The sequence below is a fragment of the Melospiza melodia genome, chromosome 6 (assembly GCF_035770615.1).
Source record: "Melospiza melodia melodia isolate bMelMel2 chromosome 6, bMelMel2.pri, whole genome shotgun sequence".
In the NCBI taxonomy this organism is placed as follows: Eukaryota; Metazoa; Chordata; class Aves; order Passeriformes; family Passerellidae; genus Melospiza; species Melospiza melodia.
The window spans coordinates 59,887,910-59,905,166 of NC_086199.1; the positions used below are offsets into that span (position 1 = coordinate 59,887,910).

Sequence of the window (17,257 nt, forward strand, 5' to 3'; positions counted from 1 at the left end):
CCTCAGCCGTCCCGCCCAGAGCCCTCTCGCTCCGCCCCGTACCCACACAGAGCCGGCCACGCGCTGGGTTTATTCCAGAATAGTGTTTAATGTACGTACAGGAGAGTTACGGAGTCACAGCGAACGCGCCCCACGCGGGGCCATATTGTACATCTTTATTATAGTTTAATGAAAGTATTTGGTTCTCAGAGATACACAGACGGAGGGAGGCGCCCTGCTCTCGCTGCCCCCTCAGGGAGCGCCCGGCGAGGGGGACACGGCAGACCCCGGGGCAGCCCCGGCCTTAAGGCGGGTGACGGGGGTTCTACACAACCCTACAGTTGTAAAAATAGAGAAAGAGCGTTTACCAAAGATCGCACATGCGTCCAGAGACAGGCAGCTGTCGTACAAAGGCAGTAATAAAAAGTTCAGTGCAAAGTTGGAGGTTAGTAGAGGAAGAGGTCCTAGCGCAAGCTGCTGCTCTCGGATACCAACACAAGGTCTGGAGGGACAATTACACTTCTGGCTGCAGGTCAAACGGTGCATAAAAGATGTCTTTTTTCTTTTCATTAAACAAGATATAAAAAGCTGTTAAAACTACATCTTCAAGCTACTTAGCATACTGGTATATTCCATCCCAATCAAATATTTCCCTCTTTCACATCTGTCTTGGTTTTTCTATGTAGCACGGTAAAATTCTTATTGCAACAATCAGGTTTTTTGTAATTGAGAATAGTGCAAAGAGGTGCAAACTTGGTGCTGGTCCTCTACACGTGAGGAGAGGCCAAGGCCAGATCCCATAGACAACATAAAATCCATGACCATAAAAAGCTCCAGCCAGTGACGATTTTGAAAAGGAAGGGAAAGGCACAAAATGAGTTAAGCTATGAAGAAGACTAAATCAGAAGTCAGGACATGTTCTAACAGTAATACAGTACTATAATTTTTTTTGTTGTTTTCAGTCCAGACAACTGTTAAAACTGCAAATAACTTTTAAATGATTTTAGTGTAATTGTATTTTGTGCTGTAAGACACTGTGCTTTAATAGCAAACTGCAAAAAAGGCAGTCCATATTGCTTTCATTTTATTTCACAATGGAACGTTTCACAAAAACAGTAGTCTACTTTCCTGTGTTTAAGTGACTTGTGATTCTAATGATGGAATGGAGTAAGTCTCAAAAGCATCAAGTGAGCAGGAAATATATCTAGTTAGTTATATAGTTTATTATTTACAGGCTATATACTAAATGAAAAATATGCAGAGGATGCCTACTACAACTGGGATTTGTTAGCGCCCGTTAGTATTGGCCCAGTTTCTAACATTCAAGGTATCATTAGCTTTTGAACCGCAATAATTCCTATGAAATTGGACCGTGAATCATTTAGGCACCAGGAGATTCAAGTTTACTTCTCTCTTCTGAACTGAAGCGAGATTGGTCAGTAGCAGGGGAAGGAAAACTGGATTATAAAATAGGTTTTTAGTGTTGGATAGATAGAAGGCTTTCCCTGTATGGTGTCCTCATTCATAGTTGCATATTTCACTTTAAAAGTTTGTTTCACAATTTTGTACTAAAGAAGTATGCAACTTTAGAGCTTTCTTTACACAGAACATGAACATCCTAAATCCCAAATAAGGTGAACAAAAAAGGTGACACCTGTAGTGCAGAAAGGCCTAATTAAGTAATCAGTGGTATTAATGGGAGATAGTAACAGTTGCACTCCACTGTCACAATATATTCAAATCTTGGAATGAAGTATTTTAGTTCTTACTGGGAGTGAGAAACTGTATTGCTGTGAACTGCTAAAGGAAAAAAAAACCCAGCCAAGTTCCTCTCTCAAAGCTGTTAATAGGAACTAATTTCTGGCCTGCAATTCAGCCAGCAGTGGTGCTTTTCAATTAGAGGCCACCCTTTCCCTGGAAGCACAGATGCAAATGCCACTTTGGATTAGTGTTTGAATCTGTTCTACACTTAATCACTGCAGTATTGAAAAGTTCTAGAAATTACAACAAAAATCCCCACTGAGAAGCTGGGTACATTTCCTACAGTACCACATTCAGCCAGTCTTCATTCAATTTTTGGAGACCATGGGTAGAAGATGGAGTAGAAAAAACTTATTTAAGTTGAACAAATTGTGAAGATTAGTATAAGTGATGCTATTTGTAAATAACACATCCTGGGAAAAGGCTTCCAGTAGGACCTGCAAGGTATCAAATATGAGAATGTTCCCCCTGTATAAGGAGCTCAAAGTTAATATGTATACATATTTAAATACCAGAAATGAGGTAAAAGAGAAGCATTTGAATTATAAGGCACCATTATTTACAACTTCCACTATTGGCACTCACTCCAATAAGTCTCAGAGAAGCATTAATCTGGAATTAAATGTTTTTAAGGAATTTTTCCAGCCCTTCAACCTTCATTTCTACAGGTGTGTGTGCAGACACCAAAACTTTACCTGTTGCTGTTTCTGTGATGTCCCATTAGTGGTGGGAATGTAATCCTAAAATATGCAACTTCTTTGATGTTCTCCAGCATCGTGTCGTGGATGACACAACAAATTAAAAGCAAAAATGCACTGCATCCTCAGGCCTAATGACTGAGTTATGGTTCAACCAACCAGCATGGTCAAACTGCTCATCTCACCTTCACTGATGGATTAAAAACCCCTTCCTTCACCCACAACTCTCAAATGCTTCCAAACGATGCTTTGATAACATCACATGGGTACAAACCAGTTTTTTTGCAATCCTCCAAATTAGGCTACCTGAACATTGGTCCAATATATCTGTTGAAATGGAGAGTCTCTTGCTTTCAGATGTACAGGTTATCTTCAAGTAGGAAGATGCACAAAGCACAGGTGACCACAAGTGTTCTGGTGCGACTGAGTTCACAGGTAGGGCACAGCAGTCAGTCGATACCAGCTCACAGTCTCCTTGCTCAAGTTGAAGTCCTTCAGTGGGAGTGTAATTCCACCCAGGAAGAAGTTCTCACGTAACGATTCTGCACTCAGCACACTTAACTGCAGCTCCCTCTGCTTCAGAGTCTCCATGCTGTATCCGCTGTACACCAGCTGCCAGGTGAAGGCAAGAATTTTCTGGTTAGGCAAAAGAAATTACCCAGACTGCCCTTTCTTCTGCCTGCCCAGGCATTGACAGATGTCTGAACTACACACTGTGCCCATTCAGCACATCCCTGTCTCACATAATGGGCTGAAGGACATCCCTGGTTTATTTTGTACTCCCAAGGTTAAGTATTTAAAATGACTGAAGTACTATTTACACACCGAGACTTCTGAATTCATTTTTCTCCACATCATGAATCAGTGAATCCAGGGCAAGGGGGAGTTTTAGTTTAAGATTCCTTACCTTTTCCACATCACTCCTCAGAGTCAGTCTGAGAAATTCCTGCTTCCTTGTAATAGCACACTAACCCACTAAGATGTTTTAAAAGATCTTTATAAGATCTTCTGCTTTATATTTAATTAGGGCACAAAGTTTTTGGAAACAATTTCTTTTCCATTTATACATATTCACTTTTTTTTTAGACTATTTTTAGTCTAAAGCAGTAATATTTTAATTACTGTTCCGAATAAGAGATTATAGTAAGCTACAGGAAGTTGTCACATGAATTTTAACTTGCCATTTCATTGAAAGTTGGGTTCCTCGTCTTCCGGGAGATTTTGGTTTTGCGTTTGGATGTTTTGTGCGTGTCTGGAAGTAAATAGGTTTTCACATAGGGATTTGGATCTGCACCATCCTCTGTAACCTACAGCCAAAGAAACAAGACAAGTTAGAAAACTAATTAGGGGCTAACTGCATATTTATTTTCAAGTGTGCAGACTTTGCAATCAAGCTAATCAAAAGCAGCAGTTAATTAAGCAGGCAGTTGGAAAATTTAGAAGAAAAGAGAGAGTTTCACCATTCCTGCATCCATCTAAGTCAAGATGGTAATTGAGAAAATGGAAAGTTTTTGGCAGTGAGCGCATATCTCCACTTACCAGGTCTTTGATGTGCATCACCATGACAAATAGAGTGCTATTTCTATAGGATATGGATAGCTTCACTTCTCCTCCCACTTTGCCTGAGGTAGGACTTGATGGACTTGTATCTGAAATAACAATTATTTCTTCTGTGATATTTTCATCACTACTACACTGACTTATCACATATGGGAAAAAATGCAAGTCTTAGACCAAGTTCAGTTCTTGATTTGATTTCTAGCTCTCTAACAGGTGAAAGGCTACAGGCTTTAAGGGTTTTTGCATTCTCTTGCAAGAACCAACCTGGAGGTTTGGAGTGAAAAATCTGAATAATTCAGGCAAGCCATAAACAAGCCCAAGTCATCACACACATCATGGCAATTTTTGGTATGCATGTCCTTGAAATTGTATGTAGGCACATTTGGAAAGATAGTGATGCAGTTTTCAATGAGAGAAAACTCCAGTTAAGTAAAAAACATTCCAAAGATTCACACTGTAAATGTGTCAAACTATACAATTCAATTTATAAACATCCCTTACCTGCAGGTCTGGCTATTCCATCTATTCCTTCCACTTTGTCATCACGAAGTAATGGATGGAAAAAAGTATAAACAAGATCACACTAAATTTGGAAGAAACATTACATGTTAGTTTAAGTGTTAAAAAGCACCAAAACTTGAAAATTTGCATTTGATTTAAATTACATATACTCACTTCTGCCACCTCTGGAGAACTGTTCATCAGGCTCTGTATGTAGCTGTTGAGCTCCACTTTTCTTTTGGCTGCTACATCTTTGATATGTGTTCTTCCCAGAACCATCTTATTAGGAAAGCTACATGAGAAGAACAACACAGTTTTCAGTTACTTTATCAGAAGTAGGTACAGTGGGATTCCATTGTCATTTCCATCCTTAAGTGTTGACACCTGGAGTTTTTTTGCCAATCCAGAGTGGAAACACAGCATGGGTTATGACACTCCGGAAAGGCAAGGAAATATTTATAGGTAAGTATTACATGTGATATGACAACAGACCACAACACTGAGATGCTCCTCTGGATCTCCACCTTAAATCTGAGAGACAACTGCTTTCTCCCTTAATTGCCAACTTTGAGGTCTAGTTTGCCCCTCAGCAGTTTTGTCTCCATTTCAAGCTATTTCTTGCTCCACCCAACTGGGAGCAGTTTTGTTGCTTTGGTAATAGTGATGAGTGAGTTAGGAACATACCCTGGTAACTTCCAAAGAGGAAAGAGAATGCCAAGTTTGTTGTGGAGCTCCTGGAACTCATCAAATGTTCGGAAGACAAATGTTGGCTCAACTTGCCCTTCTCTCAAAACTCTCACTACATAGATCTGCCCAAAACACAAAAATAAACGTATTTGATATAAAAATATTGTAAAATTACTTAACAATATAATTTTCTTCACAATCAACTCTTTCTCCTATAGTAACCCTTCTCCTGAATACATATCCCATTATTATATCCCTTATTCCAACACTGGCATTTCATAGTAGAATTATAAGTAGCCCATCATGCAAAGTAACATCACATGGTCTTCCCACAAGGTAGATCCACAGCTGAAGGGTGATGATGAAGGTAGGTAAGGCTGAACTGTGCACACTCTCCCTTTGAAGCCTCATTGGAAGTCCATACCAGGTGTACAAAATGTTAACACTGGCACAGGATTACATTAAGACGGGTATCTGTGGGGCCAGAACCACCACAGAACCTTTCAGGTGTATTTTTTTCAATTTAATTCCCTCCTGATTCTAAAGGATTCCACTTTTAAAGTGATCATTTGGCAGGAGGATGCAAATGCACTGCATTATACAAAAATAATTTTTCCAAGTATTGTGAGTACAGTCACAGGATACATTCACATTATTCAAGGGAAATGAAGTTTGAGAGCTGCAAAGAAAATTCAGTTCAGTGTCCTCATTTATGGGCAGAGGAGTTACCCTTTTAACATATAATTTAAAATCTATAAAGAATCTAGACCATCCTAACAGTTTCCTGGAAGAGGCGAGGCTGTTTTGGCTTAGACCAGGATACTCAAATTCATTTATTATACAGTGATTCAGAACAAAGCTCTGCAGCATTAGTCAGATTTGCTCTGCTATTCCTTGCTGGTGTCTTACCAGATAAAGACACTTACAGCAAACATAGCTTGGAAAGAGATGTACATTTACATCTATCAATATAGCTCATGTTATAAAAAAGTTCTGGACAATGTAACTTGAGCTGATTACTCCAGCCCAGCAAATAGCAGTAGAGAAATAAAACAACTAAAAAAATTTGAAGAAAGTTGCACATCTGCATAGGAATACAAACATTAAGTCTCAAAGTGTAACCCAAGTCTATTAAAATTCTGAGGGCAAATCTCAATGGTTGGTGTATCTAGTAAGACTAAAGAGTGTAAGTGCATTAGTAGCGAAAACAATGCTCTAACTCAGGAGGAACAAATCAAACTTTAATGGAAGGTCAGACCAAAACCAGAGTTTTGTCTGATTTTACAACTCCTACTCAGGAAGGAGCCATTTTACAGAAGGCAGCTACAAAAAGCCCATCAACATGACTCAACTTGCTGTGTTTTAAAATAATCTCCACCAACACTACTTCTGCCCTTTCTACTTCCTTCTAGATGCTTTTCAAGAGGTTTTTTCATTTTGCAAGATATTATGGGATGCTAGAAATGCCAGTCTGTACTCTAGCAGTGCTGCTGCTGGCCAGCAGCTCAGTACCCACACAGCTGCTTGCTCACTCCCTCCCCCTCACCAGTGGGACAGGGGGGACAGCAAGAGCAAGAGTGAGAAGATCCGTGGGCTGAGATAAAGACACTTCTGAGGAGGGAAGGTGATGCAAGACAATTGCCACAGCCCACAGGCAGACCCATGCTCAGCCAGTTCCCAAACAGCCACCGTGGAAAACAACCCTCTCCCATCTCCTGCTTCCTTCCTCTACAGCCACCTTTTATTGCTGACAGTGACATTATACGCTGTGGAACATCCCTCTGGCTGGTTTTGGTCAGCTGTCCCTGTTCCTTCCCTGTGTCTTGTTGGAAGAAAACACCCCATTATCCTCCCTGAAGGGAAACAGCTCCCAGGTACTTACATAGTGTTTGTCTGGGTTGTATCTCTTCTGATAGGTGAACACAGACACTTGTTTGATTCGGCCATCTTGTTTGAGAGAATAGGTTTTAGCAGAGAATGACAGGATGGGCTCATCATTAGAGGGCAGACCTGAGAAACGCAGCTGAGCCAAGTTGTGAATGAAGAAATTGAACTTTGTGGCAACACTCCCCAGACTGGATTCAATCAGCCTAGAAAAAGGAAACATCAAAACACACAAAAGTGGTTCTGTCAATGCATCAGACTCAAGCTGAAGAAAAACAAGCCCTATTTCTTACTGACAAAGAAAAGGTTTTTGAGTGATCATTGGGATATATAAATAGTATCATACCAACATTTAATAGAAGACTCAGTATCCAAATTTGGAATAGGTTTTTAGTGAAGATGTGAAGGCTTTCCAGACACGCATCCAACTCTGGAGCCCTGGCAAGACATGGAGCTGCTGGAGCAGATCCAGAGGAGGGCCACAGAAATTATCAGCAGGATGAGCACCTCTCCTGTGAGAACAGTCTGAGAGAATGGGGATTGCTCAGACTAGAGAAGGCTCTGGGGAGATCTTATTATGGCCTTTCATCAGGAGCCAATTCCTACTTAAAGGGAATTTATACAAAGGATGGGGACAAACTTTTTAGCAGCACCTGCTGTAAGAGGACAAGGGAAAAATTTTCTGTCTTATATCTAATCTGAATCTGTCCTCCTGTGTATGAGGACAGATTCAGATTAGATATAAGAAAGAAAATTTTTTTACAGTAAGAGTGGTGGAACACCAGAACAGGTTGCCGAGAGATGTTGTAGATGCCAGGACACACTTCTGAGAAAGTTCATCTAGTTGTGGATGTCCCTGCTCTGTGCAGGAGGACTGGTCTTAGATGGCCTTTAGAGGTCCCTTCCTGCCTAAACTTTTCTCTGATTCTAAGTTGCATGCACACCACTGCAGTTTCCTCTGTGTATCAGTACAGTAACACTTTTATAATGCATTGCAACATCTCAGTTACATCGTATGCACTCCTCCACTTACACTGGATCATCATCCTCCCTCCCCATTGTGCAAAAGCACTTCTCCAAGAGAGAATTTCTTCACCATGCTTTCCATCATATACTCTGCTATTAAATAATTTAGGGTACATTCAAAATGTAACTGTTAAACAGCCAGACAAAATTATTTACCTTCCGCACTTTAAACCAATATTTATTTCACACCAGGTCACCCCTAAAATCTGCAAGGTACTTTAGCACAAGCATTACTCTTACACAAGATTGATCTTACTTATGTAGTTAACTGATCTTTTATGATTGTACAGTGTAACTGTTCAACTTGTACAGACACGCTTGTGACCATCCCTAGGAGGTTTTTTCCTATCAGAAATCTTCCATTTAGAGGAAGATACTGGGAGATATTTTAGTTTTCCCTTTTCCAATACCTTGTAAAGAAAATGGTGGCTTCTGCATCTGTTGTTTGGGGCTGGAGAGCATCCTGGACATACTTCAAGTCCTGAACCCCACTTAGTTCTGGTAGCCCAGAAGAAAGCATCTACAAGAAATTGAAATTTAGTTTTAATGTAATGCCCCAAGTATGATTTTGTACTGAAATAATTATACTTAGACCCTCAAATTCATTTGTGGCTGCACTAATTTACTTAATACTAATGGCAATAGACACCAATTACTTATAATCAGCAGTTATTCCCTATTTCTGCTGAATTAAAAGCAGTTAAAAACTCTTTGCAGTGCAATTTGTGGTAGTATTTTAGTTTTAAATTTTCAAGAAAGAGGTAGGCAGTAAAAAAGCTTAGAAGATTCCAAATGAAGCTTTCTCAAAAAGTAGTTGAGATGTTTCTGGCTTTTTAAAAAAAGCCTGCATTATGAATTGCTGCAGCATAAAAAGCACAGTTTTTAATACAACCCAGCACGACAGATCTATCAATTCAATTGAATGTGAAAAATGATTACCAGTGAAAGTAGGTTAAGGAAGAGGCTGGCATGTTTCCTTATCAAGTTGTAAGCTTGGCAACAGAGATCCACAAACAGCTGAAAGCGAATTGTGGGTTTTTCCCCACCATTAATGACATAAGCCATATCTGACGTCAGCACAAAAGGAGCTCGATCCCTGTTCAAAAAGCACAGAATTTGTGAGTTCATCTTAAGGTCTCTTTGTTGTCATGTGCTTCCTGCTGCCCTCCATCCCCACCCTGAAGGTCATGATATTAAATATTCCATTAATGCCATTTCATGGGTTTGGGTTGGGTTCCTCTCCCAAGTGCTGGTCCAGGTGACACAGCACATTCACATGGTACTGGACCTACAGCAGATCTCCCAGAGAACACTTGGAAAAATATCACTTCATTCTCCGCGTTGCTTAGGTACAGAAAATACCTTTTAAAGCTCCCAAACATTTGTGCATGTCCCAAAAACTTCCCGAAGTCGATGTGGAACATATGCCCGGTGTTCCGCAGCATTATGTTATCGTTGTGGCGGTCACAGATTCCCAGGACATAAGTGGCTACACAACACCCTGCACAAGAGTAGATGAAGTTCTCTGAAGCCTGGGAGGGAGAGAAAAGAAGTGAACTGAGATCAAATATCAGTGGAAAAACATAATTCATGTATTCAACAGTCAACCTCGATGAGTGCAAAATCCAAACCAGGCAATAAAAATTTCCTTTTTTTTTTTTTTCCCAAATACTGTTCTTCAAACAGGTAAGCTTTGCCAAAATCTCTTGATATCCCACTTTCCAGCAAAAATGGTTATTTTATTTTGAACATAAATGAAAGAGAAAAGAGGAGTTGAAGACAAGAGAAGCTGAAGACAAAAGAGGAGTTAGGAAATAAAAGGGTCCAAGACTTGTATTTCCAATGTATTGTAATGGCATTATAGCACAAAAAAAGATATTAATTTTTGAATCTCATGTGTACAAGAAGAGGCCACTGCTCCTAAACTGCAATTAAGAGCAGCCACTATTTGTCCCTCTTAAATTTAAAGTACATTTTTTCTATATCCAATAAAAATTTTTGATGAGAATCTGAAGAATCCATCTGGCTCCTTTTTATGGGAGGGGATTTTAATTTGCTGTTTTTCAAGTATAGAAAAAAATAAGTTTCTTAAATATACAAACCAAATATTTCAATGGAAGACCTGGAATATGAATTTCATTCTTTTATTAGATTGTACTTAGCCCTTTTAAAAGACCTTCAAGAACAAAAACCAGTGCTGAAAAGTTACCTTTTCATACTCTTCCTCCGTAGGATTATACTTCCTCAACCATTCAGCCAGAGGCTTGTCCTTAAAAGAACCTGTCACTCCATACTCCACTTGAATTTTCCTAAGTGTATCTGAAGCAGGAACAAGCTCTACCATGCCTTGATATAGAATAAAATAAAGTGTATTTAGCCATCTCCTTAAGTGATGCTGCATTTTTATTATTCATTCTTAACAGTGATGAATCTTACAGTTATAGACCAACCTCCCTGAAAACCTTGTCATGTGTAAAAATAATTCTGTTAGTCCCCCAAGCATTTCCACAGACTATGTTACAAAGTAAACCATGAAACATAGCAATCCAACTTAGATTACTTCACTACAACTAGCTGCAGTTGCTAGAATGCACACTTTAGTTATACTTTGAATAATTAGTTTCTACCACATAACTTTTACTCTAAATCGGGCAAAATACTTTGATGCTGGAAATTCCCACACACTGATAGTGAATTAATCTAGTAATTTTATCTGCTGTCAAGTGCTGAAACAGACCAGACAGTGGGCTTCATAGGTGGCCTTACTTTGGAGAAATAATTTACTAAAAATATTTGTACAGCTAAATCATAAAATGAAAACATGTACCTGATTAACAGAATTTTACTTCTATTTTGGCAAGAGCTACTAAAGGTACATCTGTAATTTACATCCATTTGACTCTTCCCCTTCAATCTTTTGAGTACTTTAAGGACACTAATATTAGCAACAAGGAAAAAAAAGCTACATAAATCAAGTCATCACTCAGAGTAGGAGGAAAAGCCATCTGTTTCTCTAAAAAGCAAGTCTTACATAAATAGAAGCTTTTTGCTTAGTTTTGCCAACCTAAATTTCTATCTTTTCCATGTATTTAAGAGTTTTGGTCATGCTATTCATCTGACTAAAGAAATATTTCATTTATTGTTTATCCTCTTAAATATCTTTGGTTTCTATTGGCTAGCTCTAGAGAATTAGCTAAAACTAGGAAAAGGCATGTTCAAGGTGCAGGGCACAGTATTTGCACTCAGAGTTCTGTGACCTACTTTCAAACCCCAGAGACAACTTCATCTTGCCAAGGAACTTTCACCAGAATATGACACAAATGCTGGGGGACACTGTGTGTGCATGTCAAGGGCTGCTTCAAATTTTTCTTCTTTTTGCACGTTTCAGCACCAGAATGATACTCCCTGACTCAACTGCAGCAGATTCCAAGTACTTCAGCATTTTGGTTTGCATTGCAATACTTTCACCATAATTAAACTTTCAGACTGAGGATTGCTGTAGCAACATGATTTTCTTGTGTTGCAGTAAGAGCAACCTTGATTTTTATCACTGTATTTGTTTGTTCCACTGTTCAATGACAACAAAACACTCAAGAAAACAAAACTGGATGCCACTCAGCCATCAGGAAATTCAGAACAATTTAACTTATTATTCTCTCAAGTACTGAAGTTCCTTGCAGTGGAACTGTTCCTTGGCACCTTCTGCCCAGCGGTTTTTCATTATCAATGTGACAATAAATTGAAAGGGGGAAGCAAAGATTAAAAACAACATCTAGTTTAGCACCTCGGTCTTTTCCAGTTGAGAGACACTTGAAGATAACCATCCTCAGATCCAATCCCTCCTGCAGCCAGATCTTATCCATGATCTTAATCATTTGTAAAGCCAACATATCTTGTCTCAGATCTTCTCCAACCTTACATGGAAAAATAAAAGTTAACCAATGACATAGTAAACTTAAAAGAGGAACAGACTACAATTAAACTTTCACATGTGGTAAATGTTTATGTTTTATGGACCGTTCACATGTTGGTTTCTAGATACACACGAGCAAACTCATGGAATAACTAAGCTTATTGGTCTATGCTAAAATTAATTGATACCAATGAAATACTGATTATCATTCAACTTCATTATTTTCTCCAGTACACATGCAAGGCCTACCTTAAACATCACATTAATTTCTTCTCCCAGCGGGTCAGCATTTATCAGTGCAACTTTCAGTGGTACTGCATTGGAGCTGAAGAAAGAACAGGCCTGCAAGTAGATTTAATGTCATTGGTCAGAAAGGACTATTCCTGCTAGTCCAGAAAACAAGACACTGTGACAACAAGCAGGTTTGACACACAATGTGTCTATTCAGACTTTTAACATTTCCATTGTGGTGAATACGTGCTTCCCTTGAATAACAAGCCCTTTGGCTGTTATTAGTTGAATTCTTGTACAAAAGCCAACAGTGCTGCACAGTGATGTTTCAAACATTCTAAAGGGAAGAGTGAATAAAACATGAATAAATATTTTATCAGCAGCTTTTTCTTGAAACCTAGGAGATGTATTAAAAATGTGTATTTGTGTGTTTCACAGTATCTTCTCATTTATCTGCTTTCAAGTCCCTGCTCATGATTTAATAGTTACAGTAGAGAAGGAAAGTGAGATGAGCTGTCTCTCAAACACAGGATTAGTTCAAGCATTAACAAACCTTTAGGTTTTCAGTCATGCATGATGATATAATCAAGACTGTGGTTGAGCAGATATTGTCAAACCTTGCAGTGTTCTGGAAAAATAATTTACCTGCTTCTCCTACATTATTACTTGCTGAACCTTCACAATAAAATAAAGCTACTGCCTCCCTCTCCAGCATATCTGGACACAATCAGTATCAGGCAGTTTCACGTGTTTCACAGTATTTACTCACTGCTTGAACTTTATATTTTTGGTCAATTTCCTTTTTTGATTACTAATGCACACAGGACTTTTTCATGCACTTTCAGAATTGCTGGTCTCAGGAGACAGGGTCTGAAGATGTAAGTTATTACAGATATCTGTCAATGTTTTTTAACACAAGTGCCCTTGTTGGTTTTACACTGTATTTGTACACATTTTATCTTTTCTCACCAAGTTTTGCTGGCTTATTCAATCAGCATTTTTGATTAAACCCCATCTCCACAGCATAAAGAGCTTTCAAGCACTTGAAGTGGTTTTTTTAATTTGTAAAAGCTTTACCTAGATGTAATTCTTACAAAAGAGTGTTGAAACCCTGAATGTGCAGTACCTTAATATTTAACTCTTTTGCCACAAGGCTGGGATTGAGAGGCAAACGACATTTGTTCTTCAAGAAAAACAACTGCACACGCTCCATGCCATTCTGCAAGGCAGCCTGCAGACAGAAAGAAAATTCAGCTGACATTTTCCTCACTGAATCATCTACAGAAAACTTCTGGACAAAGTTACCCTGAAGGCACTATTTTAACTCCTTAATGTTAAAGGAATGCCAGAAACTACAGCTCCTGGTTTAGCTATGACAAATACCTAAGCCTAGCAATGTAACACTCATCACACATGTTTGTGGGGTTTTTTTTTTTACTGAACCAGATGACAGCATCCCACTCCATCAAACTCTAAGCTCTATCATCAGCACAAAACCAGATATCCCATTCCTTTGTATGATGAGATCATTCTTCAGCAGTAAAAGGTTTACATTCATTTCCAGTTATCATACACAGAAACCATCCTATACTTTCTTGCCCTATCACCTCACTATATGTTTCAGGTGACAAACTTGACAAAAACATCAACTTCATCAAACTTTGCAGAGCAACAGGTTCATAAAACTTCCTATATATTTACATAACATTTTGAATTTAGACTAAAAAGACAAGTAAGTGGATTAGTTTTGAATTAAAAATATATACACACCTGCCGAGCAGATCCACTCATTTGCTTTACTCTTTCTGCTACCATTCCAAAGAGCTGCACTAGCCTGGTCTGCTTCTCCAGCTCTTCCCTCAGCCTTTTTCCACAGACTGAAAGAAAAGCTCCAAGAATTTGCTCATATCTTACACCAAACTTTGTATCATACAGTGTATCCTTAAGAAGCCTGAAATAAAGGATAGAAGTTAAATTTTCCTATGGAAAATACAGCAAATAATACAATATTAAGACATTAAAATAGTTTAGTGAACCAGTACTATGTATGTCTGAAGGTTTGTGCTTTGTAGAGGCACTATGCTTCATTAAAAAAACAAACAACCAGGATCTACATTCTGTATAATCACCATTCACAACAATCATTGTTATGTTATTGAATGATGATGTTAAGAAGGACTTTTTATCTACAATATTAATCTTGTGGCACACACATTACATGAGCAATGAACAAAGAACCCCTTACCAGTACAGGTAGTGTGCAACCCGAATGCTTCCCAGTGCCCGAGCCAGAAGAAATTTCACAAGAGCACTGTCAAGGTAGGTTTCATACTTCAATGCCTAAATACAATGGAAATGACATAAATCAGGTCTGCATTTAATTCCTGATGAAGATATATTTTGTGACTAATGCACAGACATAGTTACCACAAATACTTTGGACAGCCACAAAGAGATTATTTATTCAAATTGTTTCCCCTACTGTGCATTTCAGTTAGAGGCACTCAACTGCACTTCTGCTACTGGTCAGAAGCAATTCCTTTGGGTTTTCAAGAACCAGAAAAATTCAAACCTCTGTGTAGGCAGCAAGTCTTACCTGCACGAACTGAGGGAGGAAATCTGTTAACTCATCATCACTCAATGTCTTTATCCAGTTCACAGCTGTATTTCGTACTTCCTGATCAGCAAACCTAGAAAGTCACCACAAATCCACATCAGATTTTCTCTGCTCATATAGGATTTTTTCTTATTCTTTTTTTTTTTTGAGATCAGCTAGATAGAAAAGCAATCATATAAAGTCTTTAAAAGATCAATAAGGGACCTACAAGGCCCTTCATCACCTAAGATGCAACCACATGTGCATGTTTAGGACGAACACAATCAAAACCTCTCAAAACTCTGTCTGTATAAACTCCTGTCCTGTTGCATATTAAACTTCAGAACTCTAACCACAATTGCTGTGCTTTCACTACATGACTTGGTTAAGCCTACATCAATAAAGCATGCATGGAGTTCTTTAAAATTTTAAAAATATTTAACTTTTTCTGCAAGAAATTCAGCAGTTTTTTCCCACAGAACACCATTCCAGGATCTTCTATCAAAGAAGAGTCATTTAATACTGAACAAGATACAGGAAAGTTTATTTACAGTTTTCTTACTTTGAATCAAGTAGTTCCAGTGCAGCTAAGGGTGATAAAGGAGGCCACCTCTGAAGTAATGAATATATTTCTGGAAGACTTGCCCAGTCCCAGTGAGGGGCACTAACCAGTATTTTTGGTAGGCTATTAGGATGGCTATGACAATAATGTCTCTTCTCCCACAGAAATTCTTTATCTTCTTTTGACAGCCTGCAGACAAGAGCATTTCAGTTTATAATGCACATGACAAACCATCACCTGAATAACCCCAATGCCACTGACTGCTGTATTCAGGCAGATAAATTAACACACAGAATGGAATTACATTGAAATTATTCTTTCCTCCACAAAAGTCAAAACAAGAAGCCAAACAAAGCCTCAAACATTAAGGAAACATTTGTTCAAATTTATAATTTGGGCAGGACAAAATTAAGTTTTAGTATAATCTGAAATAAACCAAAACCACTAATTTATTTTTTGTGCAGATGAGTAGGAAAGGCTGCCAGAAAAGCTCCCACGACACATGAACAGCCACTGCTGGAAGTCCCTGGAACTGAGAAACTGCCAGGTAGGAACAGGTGACTACAACAGGCAGGCAAAGGGGCAGCAGTCTTGTAGCAAGAAATTAACAGCAGCAGCCAAGGAAAATGGAAGGAAATTCATTAAGTCGGTACCATGATTTCAAATGTTTAATTCAATCTCTTGTTTAAGTCTCTACAGGTCTTCAAAATATATTAAAAAAATTAACAGAAACTCAAGAATACATAAGTATTCCCTACCCTATTTACAAATTGTCATGTGCAAAAAGAGCCCAGCTCTTTTTGAAGAAGAGATGGACATACCCAATGGTGCTATCCTTGGAGAGAACGGCAAGGAGACGTTCTCTCAATGTTTTTTCTAATGTTTCTACAGAATGATGCACAGTAGTCTTTGCAGCTTGAGGAATTTTATATTCAATATCAAAAGCGTGGGATGGGAAATCAATCTGAAAAAAAAAAAAAAAAAAAAAAAAAAAAGATGATGCAAGTCCTTAAGTAGAGAAAAGCTCAGATGTTTGGGTATCTGAACTCTTTAGTTCTCCAAGTGCAACAGTCCCCAGATACTGTTTGCTGACTATTTTTTTTTTCCATCTCAATTCTTCTACATGACTACAGCTCCTAAATGTACAGCTGAGTTATTGCACAATGCAGTGGCTGGAGCACTCCTCAGAAGAGAAGTGAGAAATGCTTAGAGCACAGATAATCAGAGCTGCTCAAACCCACACCAGTGGTTTCCACCTAGCCACTCACTCAGGCCATGTTTTGGGACTGCTGAGCCATGCCTAGTAAGGCACCTTCTCTTTGGAGGGAAAATTGAACTCTGATTTGAGAAAGAGAAGTGCTTGTGTTCTGTAAGGAGCTGGAATTGCTACTGCTGGTGTCCAGACAACTCCCTTCTCAGCACCCATTTCTATGGACTGCTTTCCAAAACATTCTCTCCCACTGCTGGCAGCATGTCATGCCAAAGCACTTCGGAATTCTCTTACTTCCAGACAGCTATTCAATAACAGACTTGCAGAGACTTCCAGGAGCTTCCCATTCTTTGCCCTTACAGTTTAGTAATCACTATTCTATATTGACTTAAACATTACTGAGCAGTACTTTCCCTTTCCCCAAAACATTCACCTAATATGACTTACAACAAATCACAACATTCAAACAAAGCACAGAATAAATCAGAATTATGTATAACCTGCAGCACTATTCTTTCCATATTTCCTTTCTTGCTGGTCATCCCTGACACATGATGAGGATGTGATGTGGTCCACAGTTGCAACAGCTTTGTCCCACTAGTTAACAATCTGAGAAAAGAACATGTACAGGTTATTAGCATCACAGTCT

At 38.7% G+C, this 17,257-nt stretch overlaps 1 protein-coding gene across 4 annotated transcripts in view; it reads right to left on the reverse strand.

The window, feature by feature from the left end:
• Nucleotides 1-68: 68 nt before the first annotated feature.
• Nucleotides 69-17,257, reverse strand: part of PIK3C2A (phosphatidylinositol-4-phosphate 3-kinase catalytic subunit type 2 alpha) — a 50,382-nt gene continuing 33,193 nt past the window's right edge. For all 4 annotated transcript variants that reach the window (XM_063158559.1, XM_063158560.1, XM_063158561.1 and 1 more), the window contains 20 exons: nucleotides 17,109-17,217; nucleotides 16,220-16,362; nucleotides 15,399-15,587; nucleotides 14,837-14,930; nucleotides 14,486-14,580; nucleotides 14,011-14,191; nucleotides 13,367-13,471; nucleotides 12,259-12,351; nucleotides 11,881-12,010; nucleotides 10,306-10,442; nucleotides 9,459-9,628; nucleotides 9,036-9,192; nucleotides 8,507-8,616; nucleotides 7,069-7,276; nucleotides 5,184-5,308; nucleotides 4,674-4,791; nucleotides 4,500-4,581; nucleotides 3,978-4,087; nucleotides 3,620-3,745; nucleotides 69-3,050 (listed from right to left, as the gene is read on the reverse strand). In XM_063158559.1, the coding sequence (XP_063014629.1) occupies nucleotides 2,868-3,050; nucleotides 3,620-3,745; nucleotides 3,978-4,087; nucleotides 4,500-4,581; nucleotides 4,674-4,791; nucleotides 5,184-5,308; nucleotides 7,069-7,276; nucleotides 8,507-8,616; nucleotides 9,036-9,192; nucleotides 9,459-9,628; nucleotides 10,306-10,442; nucleotides 11,881-12,010; nucleotides 12,259-12,351; nucleotides 13,367-13,471; nucleotides 14,011-14,191; nucleotides 14,486-14,580; nucleotides 14,837-14,930; nucleotides 15,399-15,587; nucleotides 16,220-16,362; nucleotides 17,109-17,217 (2,665 nt within the window). In that variant the 3' untranslated portion in view covers nucleotides 69-2,867. The remainder of the gene's footprint in view (nucleotides 3,051-3,619; nucleotides 3,746-3,977; nucleotides 4,088-4,499; nucleotides 4,582-4,673; nucleotides 4,792-5,183; nucleotides 5,309-7,068; nucleotides 7,277-8,506; nucleotides 8,617-9,035; nucleotides 9,193-9,458; nucleotides 9,629-10,305; nucleotides 10,443-11,880; nucleotides 12,011-12,258; nucleotides 12,352-13,366; nucleotides 13,472-14,010; nucleotides 14,192-14,485; nucleotides 14,581-14,836; nucleotides 14,931-15,398; nucleotides 15,588-16,219; nucleotides 16,363-17,108; nucleotides 17,218-17,257) is intronic.